The sequence below is a fragment of the Alosa sapidissima genome, chromosome 8 (assembly GCF_018492685.1).
Source record: "Alosa sapidissima isolate fAloSap1 chromosome 8, fAloSap1.pri, whole genome shotgun sequence".
NCBI classification, from domain to species: Eukaryota; Metazoa; Chordata; class Actinopteri; order Clupeiformes; family Clupeidae; genus Alosa; species Alosa sapidissima.
Window position 1 is genome coordinate 4,429,803 of NC_055964.1, and position 25,293 is coordinate 4,455,095.

At 40.3% G+C, this 25,293-nt stretch overlaps 2 protein-coding genes across 6 annotated transcripts in view; one reads left to right on the forward strand and one right to left on the reverse strand.

Annotated features, from left to right (window-relative positions):
- Positions 1 to 209: 209 nt before the first annotated feature.
- On the reverse strand, positions 210 to 15,444 carry suds3 (SDS3 homolog, SIN3A corepressor complex component). The gene is made up of 12 exons (XM_042101722.1): positions 15,226 to 15,444; positions 14,253 to 14,322; positions 9,861 to 9,916; positions 6,927 to 6,998; positions 6,748 to 6,767; positions 6,459 to 6,615; positions 5,944 to 6,039; positions 4,989 to 5,050; positions 4,700 to 4,721; positions 3,565 to 3,670; positions 1,395 to 1,479; positions 210 to 1,086 (listed from the first exon to the last, which is right to left on the reverse strand). The coding sequence occupies exons 1-12, from the start codon at positions 15,350 to 15,352 to the stop codon at positions 988 to 990; spliced, it is 972 nt and encodes a 323-aa protein (XP_041957656.1). The 5' UTR covers positions 15,353 to 15,444; the 3' UTR covers positions 210 to 987.
- A 2,540-nt stretch (positions 15,445 to 17,984) lies between these two features.
- Positions 17,985 to 25,293, forward strand: part of taok3a (TAO kinase 3a) — a 72,242-nt gene continuing 64,933 nt past the window's right edge. For 2 of the 5 annotated variants that reach the window (XM_042102458.1, XM_042102462.1), the window contains exons 1-2: positions 17,985 to 18,381; positions 18,918 to 18,982. The gene's annotated coding sequence lies outside the window, so the exon portion shown is untranslated. Of the gene's footprint in view, positions 18,382 to 18,498; positions 18,774 to 18,917; positions 18,983 to 25,293 lie in introns of those variants that run through there. The other 3 variants (XM_042102457.1, XM_042102461.1, XM_042102459.1) reach the window with 2 other exon arrangements.

A 25,293-nucleotide genomic window follows, 5' to 3' on the forward strand; every position in this document is an offset into this window, starting at 1 on the left:
AAGTCACAAAATTGGTGAAGAACTATGATTAGATTTCAATGCTGAAATTGCAATATCTTCACCTCTGAAATAATATGTTGACATAATATCTTCACCTTTGACTTGAGTATGTACAAATTTATTTGGGTAAATGACTACCAGTATGTTAAACTTGAAGTGGAAGCTCTACAAACATTAGTCCTAAACAAAAACAAAAAATGACAGCCAAATATTAAGCCAAATTCTTTAATAAATGGGACACAACACAAACATCACTTGTAAACTGTCCACATCCGTGATTGAGCTTAGTTGCACACAACTCGGACAACCACTCCGACAGGTTCCGCATTGCTTGGCTAGAAACAAAAAAAGAGACTTTGGACAGCTGCACTCATGTACACTCAGAAAATATATACAACATATTACACATCACCTTCTCTCCCTCCATTATCCAAAACCTGTTCCAATGTCAATGCTTTTTTACAACAAAAAGAACAAAAAAAATGCCATGATTTAGGGCCTCAAAGATGTCAGACAATATGTCTTGCATATAGATTTGTCTCGTATTTGCACATCTTGATCGAGAACACCACAGAGATATACAAAAATAAAACAGTGATGGATTTTTGGAAAGTGTTCCTTCTTGAGAGAAAAAAAAAAAGTCAAAAAGAGAAAAAATACAAACAAATAAACAAAAAGAGTATACAAAAGGGGAAAAAACGTAAAGGAAAAACAATAGTTGTTGCTGGCGTACTGTGGTGTTTTTCTTTTTCTCTGCCACTGCACAGAGCTGGGTTGACAGAAGGGTCACTTGGCAGAGGAAGACCACCTTAGGCATGGAGTGAGGTGGCGAGAAAAACGCAAAGTTGAGATGAAATGGGGTGAACTGTGCTCGAAGAGCCAAGGACGGGAGCATTTAACGAGAGGTATGTAACAGGCGGAAAGGAGAGGAGGGGGAAGGGAGATGAAGGGAGAGAGAACGAGGGTGAAACCGAGGGCGGTGGATTTCTATGCTGCCGACCGGCGTCGGATGACGAACGCTCCTCTCTGTAGCTGCCCCAAATAAATTCGCATCTTTGTGCTGTCGCTCGTTTTCCTCACCCAGATCTGACAGAGAAATCAAAGAATAAAAAGGGGTCATGAGATTGCATCACAGAAGTCAACAATTCTTATTACAAAACTGCTGCTAGATATAATCTGGTTTGCAAGAGATCTTTGATAGATGTTATGCAAATGATGTTGCAAAGTTGTAGATGAGAAGTTTGACCGAAAACCAGATTCACTGTTTTCATACTATGAGCTGTTTAGCCACTAACAGTTAAAAGCAACAAACTTCAGTGAGGAATTACTCGTTTATACTAAGAAATGCTTCCTGTTCACACGCTCCTGATTGGTGAAATCGCTCAGACCCCTACCTCATTAGCGCCAATGGAACTGATGACACAGCTGATCTTGGTGTTCTCCTTCGACTCCAGATAGATAGCCTGGCTCTTATGGTACCTTGGAGTGTAAGGGAGAGAAACACAGACAACCATAAATACTGGTGATACACACAACTGATACAGTACAAACTGCCATTTGGTAGACCATCTTGAATAATGCAGATCGAGTCAGGTTGTTTTGTGCCAGAATTTTTTAAAATCTATATTAAAGAACACAATTAATTTAAAGTAGGTGTGTGAGTCAGACACAGAAATATTACAACACAGAGCATGCCCAATGGATAGAGTACTAATAGGGAGAAAGTACTGATACACCTGGTGGAGTTGTGTCAAACATGTCAAATGCAACACAACATGACTCATAAAGCAACAGTATACTAAAATGTGCCATTTTCGAAGCAAGTACTTAGTGCTGGGATCATCTTTAAAGTATCTCTCACCATATTTGGTCATGTAAAAGAGAGATACATACATCTGTCATTCCAAGTAGCCACCTAGACTATGCATTTTAGACTATGATATTGCCAAAAACACTGGCAATAGGCTAGGATGCAGAGCCAACTGTGCTATTGTTGTAAGGATTTTGTATGCCTTTTCAGTAAGTAGATTGTCAGCTCTCAACAACAAAAAGCCTGCTGCTGCTTTAATAGAATATTTTCAGCTTTAGGACTGGACAAAAGATGTCTCAAAGCCATGTTGAGAAGGCATTATCAGGAGGCTATGACCTGCAAATATCACTGTGTGCTAGCAGGTATGGGGGTGGCGTGAAGAGTCCTTGAACCCACAATGTTCAGGCTTGCAGACCATTTGAAAGTGCAAATTATGCAGGTAATCTTAAGCGCCCCATGTCAGCCCACAAAGAATATGCAAGACAGATTATCATGTCTAGTGCTGGATAGCTCCTCTCAAGCTGCTATAATGTGCGGCTCAAGTGTAGGCTGCTTGTTACAATCTCGCCACAGACGCCCAGCGACTGTGGGGCAGACCAGTGTCGAATCGGGGTAAGATCTGTTCCACAGTGAACCTCTACCCGGGTCACCTACCCGAACCTCTACCCGGGAGAGAGAGAGAGCGAGAAAGAAAAAAAGAAAGAAAGAAAGAAAGAAAGAAAGAAAGAAAGAAAGAAGGATAAAAAAAGAAAAATCGTTCAAGCCGGGATGTGAGAAAGGTTTGCTCCATGAGGCCGTAGAGCTCAAACACCCGGCTGTCTGTCTCGAGGCAGGCTTAAAAAAAAGAAAGAAAGTAAATCGCTCTAAAAAGGGAGTTATGGAGGTGCATTCTACTTGCTGTCTGCCCGTGGCAACTACTTTCCATTGCCCCCTGCCTGAGTGAGCTAGTCAGCCAGCAGGTACCCAGCACTTCAACTTGGTGGCACAGTCTGTACTCGCAGACTAAAGAAAATCATATTTCTTTCCATTGGAAATAAATACTTTTTTAAAAGTCTGTCTTCAGCTTCAGCTTCAAAGGAATCACTGTGACGAGTGCCAGGCTTTGCATTCCATGCCCAAAGGCCTGTGACACACACACACAAACACAAACACACACACAGACACACACACAAACAATCTGTTTGTGACACTTCCAATGGGAATGGTCAATGCATTGAAGAATATTGTAGCGTGATGTCTAATATTACTAATATTGTGAAGCTAGACACTAAGGTCCTTCTGTCACAGCTGTTAGAGGATGTTTTACCAACAGGAGAAGTCTGTTGGCTATGGGAAATATGACTTATAATACTACATACTTACAGGGAGGTTTTTAAAAATAAATAAATAAAGCTTTGCCGTCTATAAAACATTTCAGCAGGACTGCACGGGTTGTTTGCATACAATATAAGCTTTTCCTGAGGGCCTCTACAGGAAACTTCAAAAAGAAATGGTATCACCTAGTGGCCGAAGCATGAACTACTATGTTAGAGGGAAACACGGACCAAACATTTAAGCACTGCTTCAGGAGCACAGAAGGGAGGGGTGTGTTTGTTTGGCTGTTCAGATATCAACAATCTTTCGTCAGGATCAAACACTGCGCCTCTCTTTCTGAAAAATGCGGCCCTCAATCCTGGTGTAAAATTGGTGATCTGAGCTCCCTTGAACACGGACATAAAGCCAAACAGGCTCAATCAATGACTTGCGCTACGTACCATCTTTTGTCGTAGTAGAGCTTCCCCTCCTCTATGCGTGCTTCGTATCTCTGGGTCGTGGCCTCCAGGGGGGTGGTGGGGAGGTGCTCCGGAGACGAGGGGGAGGCTAAACAACACAAACACACAGGAAGCACACATTACTCATGGGAAGCACTACTTACACTACTACTACCACCACTACTACTACTACCACCACCACTACTACTACCACCACCACTACTACCACCACCACCACTAACTACCACCATAATCACCACTACTACTACTATCACCACCACCACCACCACTACTACCACCACCACCCCCACTACTACCACCACCATCACCACTACCCCCACTACTACTACTACCACCCCCACCACCACCACTACTACTACCACCACCACCACCACCACTACTACTACTACTACTATCACTACCACCACCACTACTACTACTACCACCATCACCACCACTACTACTACTACCACTAACACTACCAGTCTTTAATTATAGAGCACTTTTCAAAAAACAAGTTACAAAGTGCTTTACAAGGGTAAAATAAAAACTAACATGGACATAAAATTAGTATACAGATCAGGCAAAACTAATCAGCTGCAATGTTATTTGCAAATGATATGCATGCTTGCTAGCCCGATACCATTGAAATATGGATACAAAAGCACCTGCAATATGGGTGGCTTATTGGAAAGTATGAGAACTTGAGGCAAAAATAGTTATTTCCATTCTTTGGCATCTGGCTTTCTTTTAACTTGCTGTGAGGGTGGACAAAAATCAATGCCTGTCTTTTTTTGTCATTGTCTATATTTAGCAATGCCAAATAAAGCATTGAAAGGTTTGTGAGATTGTTTATGAATATAGAGCTGTACTGACAATGCTGTCTGTGGTCTACAATGTAATCTTTATTTTAATATCAAAAAACTCTGCAAAGTTATTTAGCAAATAAATAACATGATGGAACAGAGACAATTATCGTAAAAGCAGGTGATTATTACCACCAAAACACGGTACCTATCTATCTATCTACTACCTATACATTGTCTTCCATTATCCCTTGCAAAGTAAGTGTTTTATTTAACACAGATAAACATTTATTTTAACATGCATTTTATAAATATATTAAAACATGTCTTACCAGGTCGCTTTGGTGACTTCAGCTGTAAAGAAATAAACAGTCAGTTAGACTAGATTAGAGGCAAAGCAAAAGTATTCTACAACATAAAAAGTATTTAAAAGTATGGTACTATTAAGGTACAAACATATATGACAAAGAATACAAGAGTAAACTATGAAAACAACAGATGAGATGGGTTGTGAGTCACTCCATCATAGTGGCAGTGATTTAAATGTGACTTCAAACAAACACAACACAAACAATTCGTGACCATGGCAGGTGACTAAATGCTTCTCTGTCTCACACCCACCTTATTTAGTGTCCGCAGATCTTCCATGATCTGTTCTTCTGTCAACAAATAGTTTAACTGAGGTGCTGAGAGTTAAGGCAGATTATATCTTGTAATAAAATACATCAATACCAACATCAATGACAAAAACTGGTGATATAAAATGACATTTTTCATATCCTGTTATTTTAGCTACTCTACGATTGCACTATGGTTAATAGGCCAGAACTGTGTGGGTGTGAATTCAAAGAGGTATTATGAATAAAGGCTGTGACTATCAACAGCATAAAACGTGTGCGTCTTCAATGGCACAATCATACAATCAACGGCTGATTTGCAGCCATATTTGTCTATTAGCCTCAAGCAGCACAATGACCATACCAAATGTGTCAGATGAAAAAGGACTGGTAATTTTCCTACGGTTGGCCAATTATTCATCAAGCACAATCGACACTGATTATAACAATGTTGACTTGATGAAATAGCAGCGAAAAGCAAAGTATCCTTGAATAAAAACAAACAAAGCCAATCATTTGAGAATGGCTAGGGCAGGTTCCTGATAAATTTGTATGCTATGGCAATGGACCAGCAAGCAAAAGCATAAATGTCTTCAGAGGGGAGAGAGACTGGTGTAGCGTAGGGAGAGTGCAGAGTGGTCACTCGACCCGGGTACCAAACCTGCAGCTTGACTACAACGTCAAAGAACTGGAAACATGGGTATGGTCAGGGCGCATAATCGACAACATAGTCGATAGTTCCAACATGTTATCTTCCCCTTACGTAGTGCATCCATGACACACACACACACACACACACACACACACACAGCAAGCCATTCCATCAAACCCAGGTCAACAAAGGACAAAAACTGCAGCTGGACCGCAACACCAAAAAAGCCAAGCTCGTTGGTATGGCAATCAGAACGCATACATCACATGGTGACGGCGCTCTGTCACAAGGGCTTTGATAAGGATATCAGGCGCAGGTTTTCGTCTCTTGTCAGGGATGGGAACTGGGTCGTTGGGTCGTCTCCTGAGCTTACGGGTCATAATGGGCTTCACTTCCATGGAATCTGGGGAGAGAGAAAGTTTCAGCCTGACTCGCAAGGGGTCTCTGAGGCGATGTGTCGAAGCTGAAACAATTAGGGAAATGGCTTTAGCACATCACCAGCTTCAATCTGAGAGTGATAATTGAGAATTTAAAGTTCCCACAAAGCGACTAATCAGACTTAATGCCCCCATGAAAGAGCCCGCAGTAATTGGGCATCCCGTTAATTCCGAATGCAATTCTTCAGAAGTCTTGGAAGCACTCTCTTCTCGCTGTCTCTCTCAATCCTCTTTCTCTCCTTTCAAAAAAATGATACCACGGACATCAGAGAAAAAATAAATTACATCTTTGTGCTACGTTACAGATGTTAATCCCCCCATCCCCGTTGTCTTATCACCCCCCCCCCCCCCCCCCCGCCCCATCTGATTATTCTGTGGCTCCTACCGCCCGTGAGTTCCATTGTTAATTTCTCATTCTCAATCATCTTCTTCTTCTCCTCCAACTCAGCAATTAAGTTCTCCTTCAGCTCAACCTTCTTATCATCAAATTCCTTCACCGCTGCTTTCCTCTCTTTGATGTAGCTTCTCTCCACCTGCTCCGTCTATAACAAATCAGTGTGTGAGACAGAAAGATAGAGTGTGTAGTAATAAATATACAAGGGCCAAGTATAAGCAGGATGTGTCCCATCATAACAATTATGGATTTAACTACACAGGTTGTTTAGAGCACTTACCTCAAGTTGGTAGAACAGATCTGTAAACCAGAAATGACAATCTATTAGGCACGCCAAATACATTTTCACTGGTTCTTATTTTAAGCATGAGTTTTGCAGCAAAATGCAAGACAATGAGCAAAATCTATACCGTCGATGCAAAATCTTTTAGTGACTCGAGCACAGAAGAGTGGACTGACCTGCATTGCGAAGTCTCTCCTTGTACTGCTGATCTAGCTTCTTCATTCTCTTCTGATACTCTTGCAACGTGCCTGTGGACAATATTCATTTTATCATACATTATTCAATAATATGCTGGTTAAGGGATGTTACTTGAGGGAAAGATCTTAGTACTGCTCATGCTTATCCATATTCAAGTTGTATCCATATAAAACAGCTGCCCTCTCATATTACTACTTTTCCCCCCAGAGAGATGAAATACTCTTTTCTGATTGGCAGCTGGGGTGGCTATTAACTCTGTATATCTGGACACCTATAAATTAGATCTGGTAATCACCAAATTTTAAACACTGTTCCACATTGAAGCTCTTTTGAATGGTAACTATAACAACCCGTAAACGGCAGTTAAACTAGGCAGCAGGCTTCACAACAATGGATTCATCTGTATACAAGCTAACTACCCTCCGTTATCACTGTCAGAACCAAAAGAAGGAGCACAACAAACTGAATAAGTTGGCTATTTTTGAAACTGAACCGCTTGTTTCCTTTGCGTGCTATAAAGGCATGACTATTACCTATATATAGGGGGATAAGCAGGATACCGGCCACGATATACAGAATTAATGGACTGCGCATTGTGGAGTTCTTTGCCTCCGCATCATTTGTTAATTCCGTACTTGGGACACCTCGACGGCCGTTATCCCTTACATATCACCCCTTACTATCCCAACATAGAGTAAGGGACGTTGGATAGCAGCAGAAAAGTCATCATAAGACTTTCAACTGAGGCTAAGGTGATATTGTTGATACTGGACCCGCGTTGGTGTGAAAGAAGAAGCTGGGAGCTGGAAGAGTATAATAATTACACCCATCTCCCATAAACTTTGTAACTATCCACCTTATTCCTGAGCCAAACATGGGCATCGCCATGACACTTTAGTATTCAGAAATCCGTTTTTCTATTTCTGGCTGAAGCTGTGTTGTACTGAATTTAATGTGATGGTAAACATTGCCTGACGCATCCTAAGCCATCTAAAAGTAAACGCATGTATTTTTTTCTGTCAGTCATATATTATGGAGAATCCACATCGAATGCAAAATTGTCAACTTTTCGAAAGAAATATCAGTTGGAGAATGTTATAGGTACCGTGTACCTTCTGTTCATTTGATTTTCAAGGTTGAAACAATGATCAAAAAACAGATTTGAAGACCTTTACCTAAAACAGTACTTCCCAGAGAAAAATAAAACACAAATATTGAAGCATTTTGTGGAAAAAATAATCAAATATACAATGAGGGTTTGAATGTCAATATTGTAATTTCAATTAGTCATTATTCAAGGTAAAAATGAAGGCACACGAGGCTACCACGCACTCAACAAGCTACTGCATGCTGACAGCATTTTTTTGCCACTGCCCGAATGGATAATTGCTAGCCTATATGTTCATCAAAGGGAGCAAGATGGTGATGTTGAAGGACAGTGATCTGCACATAGAAGAAAAAAAAAAAAAAAAAAAAAAAAAAAAAAAAAAAAAAAAAAAATCGCCAGAACATTCCAAGCTTCTCATTTTGATCGATATGTAGGCCTAATTTATGTCCCAGGTGTGCTAGGGAGTGGGATTAAGGTTGTGTGCACCCTTCGAAGAAAGAGGGGAAATGTCACTGAAAAGACTATTGACATCATGCATTTATTTGCCTATGTTTTGTAGGTATAGGCTTAGCTTAACAGTTTAAACTGCAAAAAAAAAAAAATTTGTAATGTCGGTGCGTTTGACTCGTTGTATCGGACTCCCATAATGCCATATGTGCATGTTGGAATGTGATATATCGGTTTTAGTAGGCCTAGTTGTATTTGCATTTACCTTGTGGTGTGTTAGCATGTGTAGTCTTCCCTTGATTGTACCCATAGACTGATATATATATATATATATATACAGTCTATGGTTATACCTCATGTGTTTATTCATGTGTGTTGTGTGTGACTACCCGTTCGTGTATTGTGCATGTGTTGACTAGCCTTGTGTGTTCTATAATGATGTTTTGACCTGTCTGTGTTCCCCGCTCCTGACCCAATAAATGTACTGATTTGAACCTTGTTGCCTCAGTTGTTACAATATGAATATAAATATAAATTAGTTGTATGTCACTTTGAACAGAAGCATCTGCGAAATACCATTATCATAACCATAACCAGCCTACGTCCTTGGTCAGCTATGCTTCTTTAGGCCTTATCACGTGCACTAACCCCCCCCCCCAATGCAAGGACAGCTCATTCTCGATTCTTTCTCCATTACTATTCTCCTTTACCAACATAATACAGGCAACATTAGGCTAGTCGCGCATACAGAACAACAGAGGAGCCCAAATGCATATTTTCGTGCCTCATGCTAGGCCAGTGAATTGTTGTCAGATTTTTTCCAGCTCTGCGTTCTACGGCTTCCACTCCCCTTGCTCCTAGTTGATACAACGTAGCTGACATTTCTGCGTAAGTTAGCTTGTTTACAAACATATCTCTAATTAAAACGTCATAGGTTTCAATGTAGGACAGCCTAGCGGGGATAGGCCAAATGAAAAATTGGAAAGTGCCGATTTCACATTATTGTTGTGCGGATTTTGGATTTCGGTCGTGGGGATACAAAGTTTAATATCCAAAACAAAAACACGAGGGAATTTCCTATTTTGTTTTTAAAAATGACAGATATAAGGTAATTTTTCGATTTTCAATTTTCGTTTCGAATTTGAAAATCAAATGAACAGAAGGTACACGGACCGTTATAGTTAGCCTGCTGAGACTGCACTAAGTTATTATGTAAACAGAATGAACAGTAGATGAAAACCGGATGGAAGTAGGGTTTCATGAATAAGGTGGATAATTACATGTTTATCACATAAACATCAGGGCATTTAATATCTAGTTACACATCTTTAATAAGAGCTGAAGACACTACACCCACCTTCCTGAAGCTGTTGTAACTGCCTTTTCAGTGAAGCCAATTTGTCTTGATACATCCTGCAAATTGAAGAACAAGGACGACTAAGGTGAGAGAGAGACCAGGGGCCTGTACTACGAAGGGAGCTTAACCTACCCAGATGTAACCCAGGGTTACTTTGTTAAACCAGGTTTGACAAAACCTGGTTATCTTAAGTTGTGTTAATCGGTACTACGACGCTGATTATGAATTTGATTTGTTGAGCCGGGGTTAACCTAATTGGAGTTTGTGCGCGTTCACATAAAAGGGGCGGGTTGCAGCGCAAGTCACGCGATGACGCGAAGTTATGAGGAATTAAAACCCACTCTACGACAAAAATCAAATACGTCGGCAGTGAACAAAGCAAGGCTGTTGGCAACGTATTGCAGATCGGGTAGCATAAATGCCTAAAAGTAAAGTTTTATTCCCACATGTTCTTCAAATATGTGTTACGTCTGAATGTCTGAAATGAGTTGAAATAATTAAATAGCCTATTTTGAGTTCATAGAAAGGCCTACAGATGCAACCCAATTCAGAAGTGGGCATATAGATTACAGTAATAAGGATAATTGAATGTTTAAGTAGCCCCCATTGACTGATTTAGTGTATGCCTAATCCTGTGAACATTTCAGATGCAACACCATTGCCAAACGCACATGGCAGCAGGTGAAAATGAAACACAAAAACATTATTCAAAATAGTAGGTTTATATAATTATAGCTTGCATTAATATTTCTTAATTATGAAAACATGTAGGCCTAGCTTATAGCCTTCACTTGGCCTGTTTTACAGCTAACAAGAAAAAGGTGTCTTTGAACACTACTGTAGGAGGAAAGGCACCAGAGTGTTTTACAGTAGCAGAGGAGTTGGCCATCGCAAATAATAGTGGAAGGCCGATTCAAGAGGGGGTTGAGGGAGGCATTCGGTCGGATTCTGGTGCTGTGGAAATGTGTAGCCTTTATGTGCAGGGTACAGTAATATGACATTCAATTCAACAAGTTTGTTAAAATGGTGATTTTAATTTATTAGGCCTACTGTAGGCTATGTCCGATTTATTTTAGCCTATTCTTGCTCAGATGTTCAGCATACTGTAGGCCTATGTTATTTTCGGACATACTCTTGCTCAGATGTTCAGCATCACCGATGGAATACATGAATGTCCACGTACAGGCATTGCTATGAGACGTCTTCCTAGATCATCTGACAAAGATAACGAATTCCCTCGGCTGACAATCTATATCTTCATAGAGAATATCGTCCGGGTAATAATAATAATAATAATAATAAAGCTTTATTTGTATAGCACCTTTCATACACAGAATGCAGCTCAAAGTGCTTTACATTTGAAGCATGTAACACAATAATAGTCAGTCATTATCAATCACTTTTCTTTGCTGTTTATGATATACTCAGCAACATATCAAAAATATAGAAAATGACGTCATAAGACTGGCAGCCTTAACCCTCTTACCCCCCACAAGCACGCCATATGGCAACTGTGGCAAGGAAAAACTCCCATATTCCAGGAAGAAACCTTGAGCAGAACCTGACTTAATAGGGGGAGCCCATCTGCTTTTGGCTGGCTGCGCCCTCCAATAGTAGCAGATGTAGAATAATCTGAAAATGTAGTCTACAGGATAAGATGAGTTAACTAAAAGCTTTCCTGTACAGGTATGTTTTCAGATCTTTTTTAAAAATATTTACTGAACTCGCCTGCTTGATGTACAGAGGCAGGGTGTTCCATAGTTTGGGGGCATAATGGATAAACGCAGCTTCTCCACTTTGTTTGTGGAGCACTTTGGGTACGATTAAAAGATTAGAATTGGATGATCTAAGTTTCCTTTGTGGTTGATAAGATATTAAAAGCTCAGAGATATATGAAGGTGCTATGCCATTCAGAGCTTTGTAAGTAATTAACATAACCTTAAAATCAATTCTATAGGAAATAGGGAGCCAGTGCAGTTCAGCCAACACAGGGGTGATGTGTTCTCTCTTCTTAGTCTTAGTTAAAAGTCTAGCCGCAGAGTTCTGTATGAGTGCCAATTTCTTTAGATGTTTTTTGGGAAGACCAGTGAAAAGTGCATTGCAGTAGTCTAACCTGCTAGTGATAAAGGCGTGAATTAGTTTTTCTGCATCTTGTTGAGTTAAAAAGGGCCGCACTTTGGCAATGTTTCTCAAGTGGAAATAGGCTGTCTGAGTAACTTTACTGATATGGGGCTTAAAACTTAACTCTGCATCTAAGATGACACCGAGGCTTGTTACTTTTGGTTTGACCTGGTGTGCCAAGTTCCCCAGATTACTAAGAATAATATCTCGCTTTAGTTTTGGTCCAACCAGAAGTACCTCTGTTTTGTCATCATTTAGTTTCAAAAAGTTTTTGCTCATCCACTGATTAATGGAGGTTAGGCATGCAGTGAGGGAGCAAAGGCCATCTGGGTTAGTTGGCTCCACAGAAAGATACAATTGGGTATCATCTGCGTAGCTGTGGAAGTTTACATTATGTTGACTTATGACGTTTCCCAATGGAAGCATATATAGAGAAAATAGCAGGGGACCAAGGCAGCTCCCCTGGGCCACACCAAAAGGCAAGTCTTGTTTTTCAGATACATGATCTCCTAGACTGATATAAAAATCTCTGCCAGTAATGTAGGTTTGAAACCAGTTTAGAGCATTATCAGAGAGACCCACCCACTTCGCAAGGCGGTGAATTAGGATGCTATGATCAATGGTGTCAAATGCCGCACTCAAATCCAGAAGAATAAGGATTGAGACTTTGTTTGAGTCGGTAGCTAGTCTGAGATCATTGACTATTTTTACTAGAGCCGTTTCTGTGCTATGATTTGATCTAAAACCTGATTGGAATTTTTCAAGGATACTGTTTTCGTTGAGGAAGGTATTTAACTGATTACAAACAACTTTTTCAAGTACTTTGCTCAAAAACGATAGATTTGATATAGGCCTGTAGTTGCTCAGATTGGTATGGTCAAGATTTGACTTTTTAAGTAAAGGTTTCACAACAGCGGTTTTAAAAGCAGTTGGAAATATACCTGTTTCTAATGAGGTATTTATTACCTTGAGAAAAAAGGGAGCTAAGCCATCATATACTTTTTTGAGGAATGTAGTAGGGATTGGATCTAAAACACATGTTGAGGAGCCGGTTTGAGTTATAATTTTACCAAGCTCAGATTGAGTAATAGTGCTAAAGGACCTTAATTTTGGGGGGCTGTTTTTGGGTGTACTATCAAACATATTACTTGTGTTACCAATAGCCTCCCTTATAGAAATGACTTTGTTTTTGAAGAAGTCTGCAAATTCTGCGCATCTTAGAGAGGATGCCTGACTGAGTGTATCAAAAGGTGTTTGATGCAATAGCCTATCAATGGTAGAGAACAACACCCTAGAGTTTCCACTGTTTTCAGCAATTACCTTAGAGAAGTGGTTCCTCCTCTCATTCCGAATAGCTCTATTATAATTTGCAATTTTTTCTTTTAGAATGGCACGGTGAACCTGTAACTTAGTTTTTCTCCATGTTCTCTCAGCTTTCCTACATGATCTTTTTAGATCATGGATATTTTCGTTCATCCAAGGTGTCAGTTTGCTACAGGGCCTTTTTTTAGTCTTTAAGGGTGCCACTCTGTCAAGCAGAGCGCCTAATTCACGATTGAGAGCCTCTACCATTTGATCAATGGGATGATGTAAAATATCTAAATTTATGGAGTCTATAAGAGCTATGAACTGCTATATATATTTTCTGGCGGTCTCTAAAACCCCTCGCCTTGCGAAGAGAGTCCCTCACGATTTTAGCTCCAATGTCGTATGGATCATCCAGGTACGCCGACATGTCTCGGGAGAAATTGTTAGTGGAGGGGTGGTACTTATAAAGGGTGTGGTTAACGGAAACCTCGGGTTAACCAAGAACATAACCTGCTCGGAGCAGGTTTGAGATGCAGCGTAAATTGCCATGGCAGCATACCTCGGTTAAAACCTATCCACCTTTCGTAGTACGGGTTAATCGGGAAGTTAAGCCACACGTGATCAAGTTACTCTCGAAGTTACCCAGATAAGCCAGTAACCCCGCTTCGTAGTACAGGCCCCTGGATATCTAACATTTGCCCTGTGATGTTTACTAGCCTTTACAAAACACAACACAGGTCAACGTCAGGTAACAGTATATGAGCCTGTATGGACAAAAAACATTATATATCAAATATTAAAATCTTAAATTTAGAATATGAATCTGAAAATGCTGTGATCCAAATATTGGTGATATTTGCATTTAATCTGGTTAACAGTCACTGCTACTTAGTGCTGTGTTAAAATCAATTATTATCAATTGTTATCAATTATTGCACTCCCCAAGGCGATGGTTATACTCACTGCTCTTTAATCTCAATATAGTCATCCTCATCATGTTTTGCTAGGTCCGTCTCACTGGCATCTTCTGTGTCTACCAATAACAAAACAAAAATCACATCATTACATGATATACACAGGGTTGTGTCAATGCAACAGGAAAAGATACAAATAACTAGTCGTTCATACAACTTGCATTCAGTCCAAAGTCCACTGCATCATCACTTAATAATGATGATGGCAACATCTATGATCTAATCGCAACATACTGTATGGTCAGACCACAGACTGTAAAAAATAGGGTCAGACTGACATCAATCCAGTAACGTAAAACCAGCACCGCCGCCTTTTACTTCACTGACATAACGTTACGTTTCCAATATCCAATGATACACACAAGCTATAACGTCAAATGAAGAAAATAATAAGCTACCTATAATTTCATGAAAGTATTACCGTTAGCTAAGCAAGCTAACATGTCTGATTAGCCTGACCATTCAGCAGCTAACGGTACAGGCTTTACTGGCATTTCAAAACAATGGCATGTAACAGCACACTATAACGGACTGACTACTATGATGAGTAAGGTCAAACCACGGGCAACACACCTAGCTAATCAAATAGTAATTTGGGAGGAAATCTGTGTAATTTCAGTGATACCAACGGCCACCTACAATCCGCTCACAAGAATAATTCATAATGCTAACTCGGTAGCAAGTTAGCTAGCTAGCAAATGTCTACCAACATCACACTGCAACAAGGTAGTTAGCGATAGAAGCTACCCAACACAGCGCCATTCGCACATTAAGATGATGAGTGGGTAGCTGATACGAAACATCGGGGAATTTAACCTGGCAAGTTTTCAATGTTTAAGATAGCTACCTAGTTATCCGCTAACTTATTTCATGGCTATGCCAGACATCGCACTGGGGAGATATCCAGTGTTGGTTATCTGCTAGATGCTAGTCAGAAAATTAGTTGACGTTAGTCTGTTTACCTTCTTCCGAGTCCCTGCCCCTGAAACTTCTGTCATCATCATCATCCACACTATCGAGCTCTTCTTCATCGTTGTAATAATCAACCACAGGCGACAACAGAGTTGATGCCATTTGGTTCTTTATCATTCATAGACACCACTTCAACAACGAAATTTACTTCTCAACAAAACAGCGCTCGAATGTGGAAGGACCCAAGAGTGGTTAAAGTTAGTATGCCAGCAACAAGCCTGAAGAATGCTGGAAAATGCCCGTCTATGGAAAATGCACACTTTATAAATGCGCCCGATTTTTTACAGAGCGGTTATTTAAATCAATTCATTACTTATTTTCATATTAGAAATGGGAAAACTGTGAAAATAAGTGGAGCAGTAAACGTATTACATTACAACTTATAACTTAGACATTTCATGAAGGCACACAAGCAAGCCCACTTCTGTTGTGGACGACGATCGGTTGTAATGCAGAGCAGTCCATAGAGCAGTCGACTGACTATTCGGCATCGAAGCGACTGATCAAGATAAATGTATGCCAGATATCTCGCTTGTTCAGTGAACGGGTTTAACTCCGTTCTGTTAATTGCATGTTTACTATCGCGTCATTTGTGCAGGATAGTTTGCTGGCAGGTAAATACCTCGCTCCATGGACAGCGATTGGAAACGTGACTAGCGTCGTTACCAAGCCTATGAGATTTGATAGATATGATTGCAGCTTAAAGGAGTATGGTGCCACTTTCCAATGAGATAATTTTCAAATATAGCAAGAGACCGAAGTTTTCAATGTAGGATTCGGCTACCATGCGACTCAGTTATCCAACCACTTAATAGGCCTAGGCTACTTTATTACACCAACCTAACAAATTACAACACCATGAAAGACAAACTGCACTACATGGCCATTGTCTTCTGGAAGTTCAATTCGACCATAATGCTTGTATAACAGTAGCTTTCATATCCGAAGCCACATTATGAGTAAGATGTAGGCTACGTAGGATAATTCAGTTTGTCTCCATCATTTATGCTTACACTTATACACCTCGATGTCGACTCGAGTGTTCTCCGCATAGGCCTATGCTATACTACTTCCTCCCTTAATCACCCATTTACAGTTATTATCCACAGACAGTTTAGACAACAAAGACAAAAAAACGTCTCAAGAACATGCCCTCCCATACCCTACTCTACTAAAATGGAGCTCAAAAGCACGACCCATAGCCTATGCAGAACTTTTTATGATTTGTGCCACTGGAATGTAAGAAATGCGACCCATAAATTACATGCACACGGAGCAAGATCGTAAACATACCAGAGGCTTGATGACAGGATCATGGGTTTGAGATGATGTATGTTTAACAATCCTTTATCCTTTGTGCACTCACTGCCATGTACTGTGAACAAGGAGGGGTAGATGAGAGAGGGGAGTGCACGACTATTGTGAGCAGACTGTGCACATGACAGTAGGCAGAGGAGAATGATGAAGTGTTCCCTGTCACTGGTGGAGTGCAAAATTCATCTGCCTTCTGAGACACTGCACCCTCATATGGTCACATAGGGATTTAACAATATTAAAATGACTGATATTTCTATTCTATTTCTATTGTGTAAATGGTCATATGGGGATTCAACAATATTAAAAGGACCGGTAGGCCTATAGGCTCATTTCTCAGGCTCATGTAAATGCTATGGGTTGAAGACACAACTCAATTATAAAGGGAAGATTGCAGCTTAGTGCAATGCAGACAATTCTAACAAGTAGACATTGAATAGTAAAGGTGTAAATTGGGTGCTTGAGAAAGTGAAAGATTTCTGTGAGTTCACCTCCTGCTTCTCCTTTCTGGGTGGGTCAGCCTGGGGTTACGTCTAATTCCTCTATAATTATTTACCACATTCAGAAGATAATAAGTTTAAAATGTGTTAGTTGTTTGTTGAAGAAATAATCAGATCATCTTCTTATCTAATATTGTGTGTAGCCTACATTTGTCAGTGGGTAGGGATTATGGCACAGAGACGGGCATATGGTGTCATCATTAGGCTACTTATTTGGAGGATGTTGTTGATGCTACCTCCCCATGTAGCAGAAAATTATTTCTAAATAGTTAAAGTGACATGATCATTAAAGTGCAAGAAACTGCATCAAGGATTAAAGTCCAAGATATATTCTCTAATTAATCTAATAGCACATTGAGCTGTGGCATTTTTGTTTTGGACTGTTGATTATGCACAATGAACACTGAAACGGAATGCCTTGAAAATTAATTTTTCAGTAGAATCTAGTCTTTGGCTAAGTACGCAGTCTGTTGAAGGAGCTGCTGAATGTGCACAGTAGGGCTAATAATTATTCAACAGGAATGAAACAGTGGCGCCATTTTAAACTTTGCACACTAGATGGCGGTCAAACTTCACGGGTGTTTTATTGATAGGAAAAAAAATGGCGTTTGCTGTCTATTGCAATTAATTGTTCCTGATGCCAAACAGTCGCACCAGGCAGTGTAGTTATCCTCTGGAATATTGTCAAGGGACTGTGAAGGACCCATTTAATTAGTGTGATATTGCAGAACTATGCCACTAGACGCTGACATATAGGCTAAACATATACTGCATCCTTGTTTCCTCTTCGTGGAGTTATATCAATTGTTGCTTTTCGCAAAATAAAATAATAACCTTCAGGATCCTATGCAAATGTAATCACATTTCATATTTTTCGAGATACGACATGTGTCTACCAAAAGTGTCCGAAGTATGAGTGTAGTTGCGCAGCAGTTCAACCTGTTTTTCGACTTCAAGGTTGAACCACTCTGTGAACTTATTTCCGTTAGACAACGTCGTTGGAAGACAGAAGACACGAACAGGTCCAACTCAGGAAGTTAAGAGACAGCAATTCTGGAGGAAACGCCTTTAATTTGCAAGTTCTCCTCTTTAGAGGTGGAGATGAACATTTTGGAAAGTACAAGGAACGTCAATGAAAACCGTGAAGGGTCGGTGCATAGTAAATTATCTTCTTACTTTAGCACGTACGGAGTTTAGGCAGTGCAACTTATCTTATTTCTTTGCGCAACTGTAGGACCACTGCATAGCCTTCACGAAAGCTCAGGCAATGAGCATGTCGAATTTAAAGTTTAAACGTTACTAGCATTAAAATTTATGAAACATTCAGAGCAGGTAAGTGAGCCAGCTACCCTGCGTATGCCATGCACACGAGCTACACCTGCTAGAGTTGGGCAGTTCGTTACGACATTGGTTTCTCAGATCCAGCAAGTATTCTAACCGAAAGCGTTCACTTCCTACTAGCTAGCTAGTCAGCCAGTGATAAACCGAAATAACCCTGATAAGCTTGTCTATGCTCTGCGCCTTTAGAAACTATCGTTTTTAATTTTCTTTAGCTGTGTGAATACCGAAACACAAGAAGGAAAGTGTGTTCAGTAATTCATTCTATTTAATTTAGTAAACTGGATGGATGGTTATTTGCTCTCGTGAAGACTGAAGGGTGAAAGCTAACCAAGTTAAGCGCTGTGATGGCATAATGTTCGGGCAACGTCAGACGGTAGTTAAAGGTGCCTGAATATAGCCTACTAGTTTGGTGTGCTAGCTCTGTCGTCTTCCCAGTGCATGTATTGCTATACATTACTGTTTAAAGCGTTCATTTAACTAGCTCAGCTGGCGCTCATTTGACACAGTGGTATTATTTTTACTTTCAGTTAAACAGACGAGAAGAGAATGAAGCCACAGGAACATGGAGCAAAGGGCGGCTGTCATTATTAAGGTAGGTTAACGTTAACATTCGTGTCGCTATCAAAGCTAATCAGATTTTCCAGCGGAATAATGATTGGTATTTACTCTGCTCTTGGCACTATAACGTTATGCTGTCATCTCTGCTGTTAAACAGTAAGAATTGTGGGTAACGTTGGTAGTATGTATTCCCCCAGCAGTATTGCTCTTATCTGTGTAGAATGTAGTGTAAAGCTGATCACGTCGACAGCTTAGTATGTGGTTTCGATAAAAAAAAAGAAAGAAAGAAAAGAGAATTTTCGCTAACGTTAGGTGGCTATAACGTTTTGGCTGACGTATTTGATATCCGTTTACTCTTACTCTTCCCTTAATGTACTACATTCCAGTACTATTTCATCATTTCATTAAAATTACACGGCTTTACAGCATCAATGGACCTAGTTGTGAGGCTTGCCATTTTGTAAACTAACATTTCACCATAGGTCCTGTGTTCGACAGTGCAAGGTTTTGAAGCTTTGTCTGCGCGCCTTGAGAGAGTGTGTTCGAAGCCAGAGCGTGATGACTGATAGTGGGTGACTGACCACATTGTAACAGGCTGCGCTGTTGAAATCGCTCAGTGGTGTTGTGTCGAGGAGCGGCCATGATATAGCTTACCGTTTTTATACAGTCTGGATGCACTGTTGGCTGTTTTTTAAGTTTGTAGGTTTGAATTAATTCTGGCTTCAGTGAATCAATTATAATTGAATTCCTGAAAGCCATTACTGTCTCCTCACAAGCTACAGTTGGCAAATAGTTTCTTTCAGGTGTAGCTATAAACCTTGTTGATGCGATTTGTAGGATAGGTTAATAGCTAGGCCTATGTGTTTTACATTTCAGTTGTGAACCTTAAGTTACAATATGTTGCAGTTACCTGAGCTTTTGGAGAAAAAAGATGTCCACACAGCCACACACAAGTAGCATAGTTTTTTAGGTGACTGGAGTGTCTGAGAGTAGCCTGTCATAATTTTCATTCTACTGTCATTCTAGAGATTAGTCTGTGAATAGTGAGGCCAGCTTCCTCCTTAGTTTTCAACATTATGCCAGTTTGCTTTTACCCTCTGATGTGCCACCAGCAGAGGCATAAAGGACTGTATGTTTTAGTTTTTTTTTCTCTGATAATCATAATGATAAATACTTAATCTAACTCTACATGTAGTGGACAGTGTAATCAAGCATGTCCACCCATTAGAAAAAGGACATAGTTCGGTATAGTTTGCGTCTTTCTAGATGTCTCCTGTTATGGGTGTATGTGAGACATGCTGCTCCACCTGACACAGAGCTTATTAAGCTAAACTGTTGAAAAGGAAGGCTTCAATTCAGACCCTGCCCACACAGATTTCACCCTGCATCAGAGGCAAAGTTTAAACCTCTGCAACAGGCTTAATCACTGCACACTGGCTTCTCGGTAAAGAGCTTTGGATAATCTTTGTGCGAATAAAGTTTCGCACAAAGTTTTTTAAATTTCAAGGAGAGATTTTTTACCCTTTACAGCATTCATGCCGCATACTTCTTACTGCAGAATGTATGTGGTTTGCAGCTGAATATAAAACAAAACATACAACTGCCCTAAATAATTCACCATGTGTTTGCACAACCAACAGGATGACGGGCATTGAAACTGAAATTTGTCCACAATTGTATGGTTGGCTTCCATCTTTAAGATGCTTGCACACTGCCCCAACAAACACCAACCAGCCCCAACATTCTAAAGTTAGCAGTAGGTTGCAGTCTTTGAAATATTCAGAAAACCAACTGCCAGGTCCAAACTGCCCACTTTAGAAAAGTCAGACTCGAAAAACTCCATCCAACAGACAGCAACAATAATCCCAAACTGACTGTTGGAGTTTGTTTGGGCACTGTGCGAGCACCTTTAGAACACCTGCCCTTGTCTCTGCTCTGAGCAAGCCTGATGATGTGTTATGCATGGAGCCTAAAATAGAGCCATGTAGGATGTGTATGAGTAACTCTACCTTTTGTTTACGGCGGTGATAACCTAATTTAGGCGGATTTGCTGAGTGAGTGTGTGGCCTGGAAGGACACCAGCTCGTTATAATTAGAGCCGATGACCATAGCCCAGGGACAATGCCGTCTGTCACGCCCAGCCAATCAATTTGTTACAAGGACAGCTAACTATTCTTGGATGCTGAGGTGGCTTTGAGCAGGTAACAGCAGTCAGAGAGCATGCTTGACCAGCTTGTGTGTTAGAAGATGTTATTCTTGATGCACAGTTGTGTGTCATTTAATTGCATTTAAATGTAGTTTGCATGTGTTAACGGCCAGCATCTTCCTTTCTGTTTTGTTTTAGCCTCAGCAGCCTTCTGTGGCTGCCAGGTCTGACAACCTGTTGCGACAGGCAGCCCTGCTTTCAGATTTTCTCCCCTTACACTGATCACACACACACACACATTCTCTGTCTTTCTCTCCTTTCCCTCTGTCTCTCCCTCTTTCTCTCCTTCTCTCTGTTTTAGAAACATGTATGCACATGTACACACACACACACACACACACACACACACACACACTATCCCCCTCTCTCTCTCTCACTCTTCCACACACACACGCACACGCATATATATGCACACACACACACACACACACACCCCTAACACCATCTTCAAGTCTCCTGAGAGGACCTAAAGCTCCCACTCTCATCCCTCAGAACACATGAATGCAGCAGAACTTCTAAAAAATATATTAAGATGGAAAGAATTAGAATGTCAGCGGTGGGCTACGGCAGTGAAGTGGTGTATGACGCAGTTGCAAAGCATATCAAATATTTAAACCGGTGCTGTCAGGCTTAATGCAGAGTGCTGATCTGCTTTAGCATGCCTAATATAAGAATGCTGTCTCAAATGCCGGGCTGAATTGTGCTTGACTTTCTTATTTTTTTCTTTTTTTTTTCTTTATTTTCTTTTTGCCCCTCTCTTTCTCTCTCACTCTCTCACTCTCCCCCGCAAGCTCAGGCGCTCATGCATGCTAGTTTTAATGATGATTCCCAAAGACAAGTCGACCCACTCTGCAAGAAGAGCTAGGGCTCTGTGAGCCCAGTTAGGTACTCAATGCAGATGTTCGCTAACAGGATTAGCTCGGCGCTATATTTAATTACCAATATTGACTGGCCTCCATGCCACCAGCCTCACAATAGCCACACTGTACAAAAAAGGCATGCTGGATCTCAAGGCCACGTCGGACAACACATAAGCATTGTGTGTTAATGGAACTTTAACAGTGGGGGCAGTTACATTCATGCCGTTCAAATCAAGAAAGTATGGACTAAAAAAGGGACGACAGGAAAATCACCATGTTTGTATAAATATGGCCTAGGTTGAGGGCAATGAGGTCATGGTGTAGCTGACAGTTAAAGAATGGCTTCAGATAGTGACACTGTAGAAATGTTATGACCTGTAGCCAAGCACTACTTGTTAGTTATTATTCTTAGTTGAATGATTAGAGAAGACCATGTTGATGATTTTTGCGTAATATGGCAGCCTAAACAGTGTTTTGTTCTGGACTACTCAAAAAAGACGTGAGAGAGCGAGAAGTTTTTCCATGTCATAAGCCATCTAATGAACTTTGGACGAGAGGATGTGTAGCGTTGTTAGCATGTTTTGCTAGTCTAGTCATTGTTCCTTCAGAATGTGGCATTTTGGAATGCAGTGCAGTTGGACTTTTATTTGCTTTTTATTTCTCTATGTAACTGTAAGACTACTGTCTTTTTTTTTCATGACTGTCAGGTAGCTGATGCAATATTGTAAAGCGGGACGACTCACAGTTGCAGCTTCATTTGGAATGCATTACCCTATCAGGAAGTACAGTAGCCTACATAGCTTTATGAAGAGGTTTAGGACAGCACTATCTTTCCCGAAATAAATTTTTTGGCCCAAGACGTAATAATCTGGGTTCACACAGTTTTAAGTTTTGATACACAGTTTCACACAGTTTAAGCATTTGATACTAACAGTTTGACATGCTTGTCTCTGTTTTCATGCCTTGTTAATAAGAGTACATTATTATAAAAAAATGTGTAGTATTACACGTCACATTAAGTCATAGTAATCTGTTTTTAGACTATTTGAAGCTCACAGTATCTAATATGTACACACTCTGTATCTAATCTAGGTGTGTGTTTGACGTAGTTAGTGGGCTAGGCTTGTCAATGAAAGAGGAGTTCTCCCATGTTTGCCAATGGGATGCTAGGAGGGAACGGTAGCCTATTATATTTCACAGACACAGAGCCTCTGCAAACACTCACCAGGGTTTCTTTGTTGATCAGATGGTGTCTTGGGCTGTTATGTCTGCGTGTTCTTCAGAGAGCACTAAACCATGGAATGACATTTGTTTCATTATTGAGCAAACAAATAAACCACTTTGTGAACTGTATAAATAGATTTTCTTTGTATCAGGCTATACCATTTCGTCAGGTGATTAGCCCTGCCTAAATGTAGCACAATAACCATAGTCTTGCCTATTTAAATGGGTCAGTGATTAAATGATGAGCTAGGCTAAAAGGTGACTTTTGGCCTGGTTAAGAGACTGTTTTGGATGAGACAATGTGGTATTAGTCAAATGGATGGGTTACGATATGTTTCAGCTGTTGTTGTCTGTCTAATAGCCAGAATAATAGCTGTTTGAGATTTCAGATTTTCAGATATTAATTATTTGTCAATTCTTTATGACATAAAATGAAATGCTGTCTCATATTCCTATCATAATATCATATTTCTGTGTTCAAAGTCATGGAAAAGTTTTTTTTTTTTGGAGATGGTTGAGTTTCAAGTTTTAGTTAAAGACCTGGTACAACAATAACCACTCATATGGCTTTGCACAGGGCTTTTAGGAACTACAATGGTTATAGCCATAATCATGGCCAGCATATAATCATAGTGTTCAACAACATTTTGACTCTCATATGCCTCCATGTCCTAAAGAGGTACATGGAAGAGGAAATAATCAAATAATGGGGGACCTCCTTGACGCTTTTTTGTTTGATATGTTAGATCATACTATTAGCATAAAATTAATTACTGGCATAAAAAATCATTCATATGGTAATTACAGCTGAATGGTATCTACTTAATTGGGAGTCATTGGCTCCTCCAGTAAAAGATAAAGCTGTGTGAACACAGGACCATGTCATGATTATGACCTATCTACGGTACCAGGCTTAGACCCGTATCAAATATATCTAACACAGGTAAGACTTCATAGTCTGGATGCCAGCTGAAATTAGCTCCGCCCACAACATTTGAGGTCAGGAAGTTCGGTCTGGACATTGTGGAGTAACCAGGGGGTCAAGAGTGTGCAGATTAGCTTTGGCATGTTAGCATACGCCATTTTCAAGTATGGCGCCACATGGAGCATTTAGAACCAGCTCCGTGCACGAAAGTTTGTGTTGGGCACGAGCTCTCATGCGTGTACATGTTGGTGGGCGGATACCAAGGGGGCAGGTGAATTCCCGGAAGTAGAAAAGATGGAGGCTGAAGGGACCACTTCTCTGCTAACCCCCATAGAAGCCCATTCATTTTAGGATTTTTTTGAAATACCATAACTTCATATAGCATATATCCTGTGCTGACATTGTAGCTTCTGTATTATCTACATAAACAATACAAGGCAAAACAGACTCGACTACCTCGTACGTAACGTTAGGTTCCCGTAAGAAGAATGTTTAGCATGTCTGGTTGTAGGGAAGCTAACGCACCATAGGGAGATAACCGTATTGTTTGGAAGAAGCTCAGTCCAGCCAGCACGGAAACTCATGAACAAAGCTATGTAGCCTGCAATACCATTGTATGTTAAGGTAAAGCATTGCATAGAGGAAAGTAAACCTAATGAAAAACGGCACTAACGATAATCATTTCAGAGGTTTTCGATGGATTGACCGTATGTTAGAAAAGTGGAAAGAAGATTAGCTTCTAGGCTATAACTTTTTTGTTTTGTTTTACCATGACTGTTTTTGAAGATGATCATGTGTGGTAGTTTCAACATTAACACGACTTGATATCACTTGTGATAATATTAATAATAATACATAAATAAATGTTTTAAGTTTGATGACTTTGAAGGCGAAGGAAGTGTGAGAGAAATTTCTGTGTATCTATCATATGAGTTACAAGATTCGATGGCTAACGTCACAAAGTTTAGTGCGAGTCTGCGCAGTACTGGGGGGACCAACTGAAAGATCGTTCAATTTGCCTCAGTGCCCTCCTATTGAAAACGACGGAGTCTGTTCGTCCATTTCTTTTACTTTCTATGGTGGGTACCTATCTGGTGGCTAGACAACTAGGCAACTTTTTCTTCCTCTGT

Coding starts and splice junctions, on each gene's coding strand:
- suds3 (XM_042101722.1), bottom strand. CDS start 15,352: ATGATAAAGAACCAAATGGCATCAACTCTGTTGTCGCCTGTGGTTGAT. Junction 6,768..6,926: donor GGAGAGACTTCGCAATGCAG/GTCAGTCCACTC, acceptor TCTGGTTTACAG/ATCTGTTCTACCAACTTGAG. Junction 6,616..6,747: donor ATCTGTTCTACCAACTTGAG/GTAAGTGCTCTA, acceptor GATTTGTTATAG/ACGGAGCAGGTGGAGAGAAG.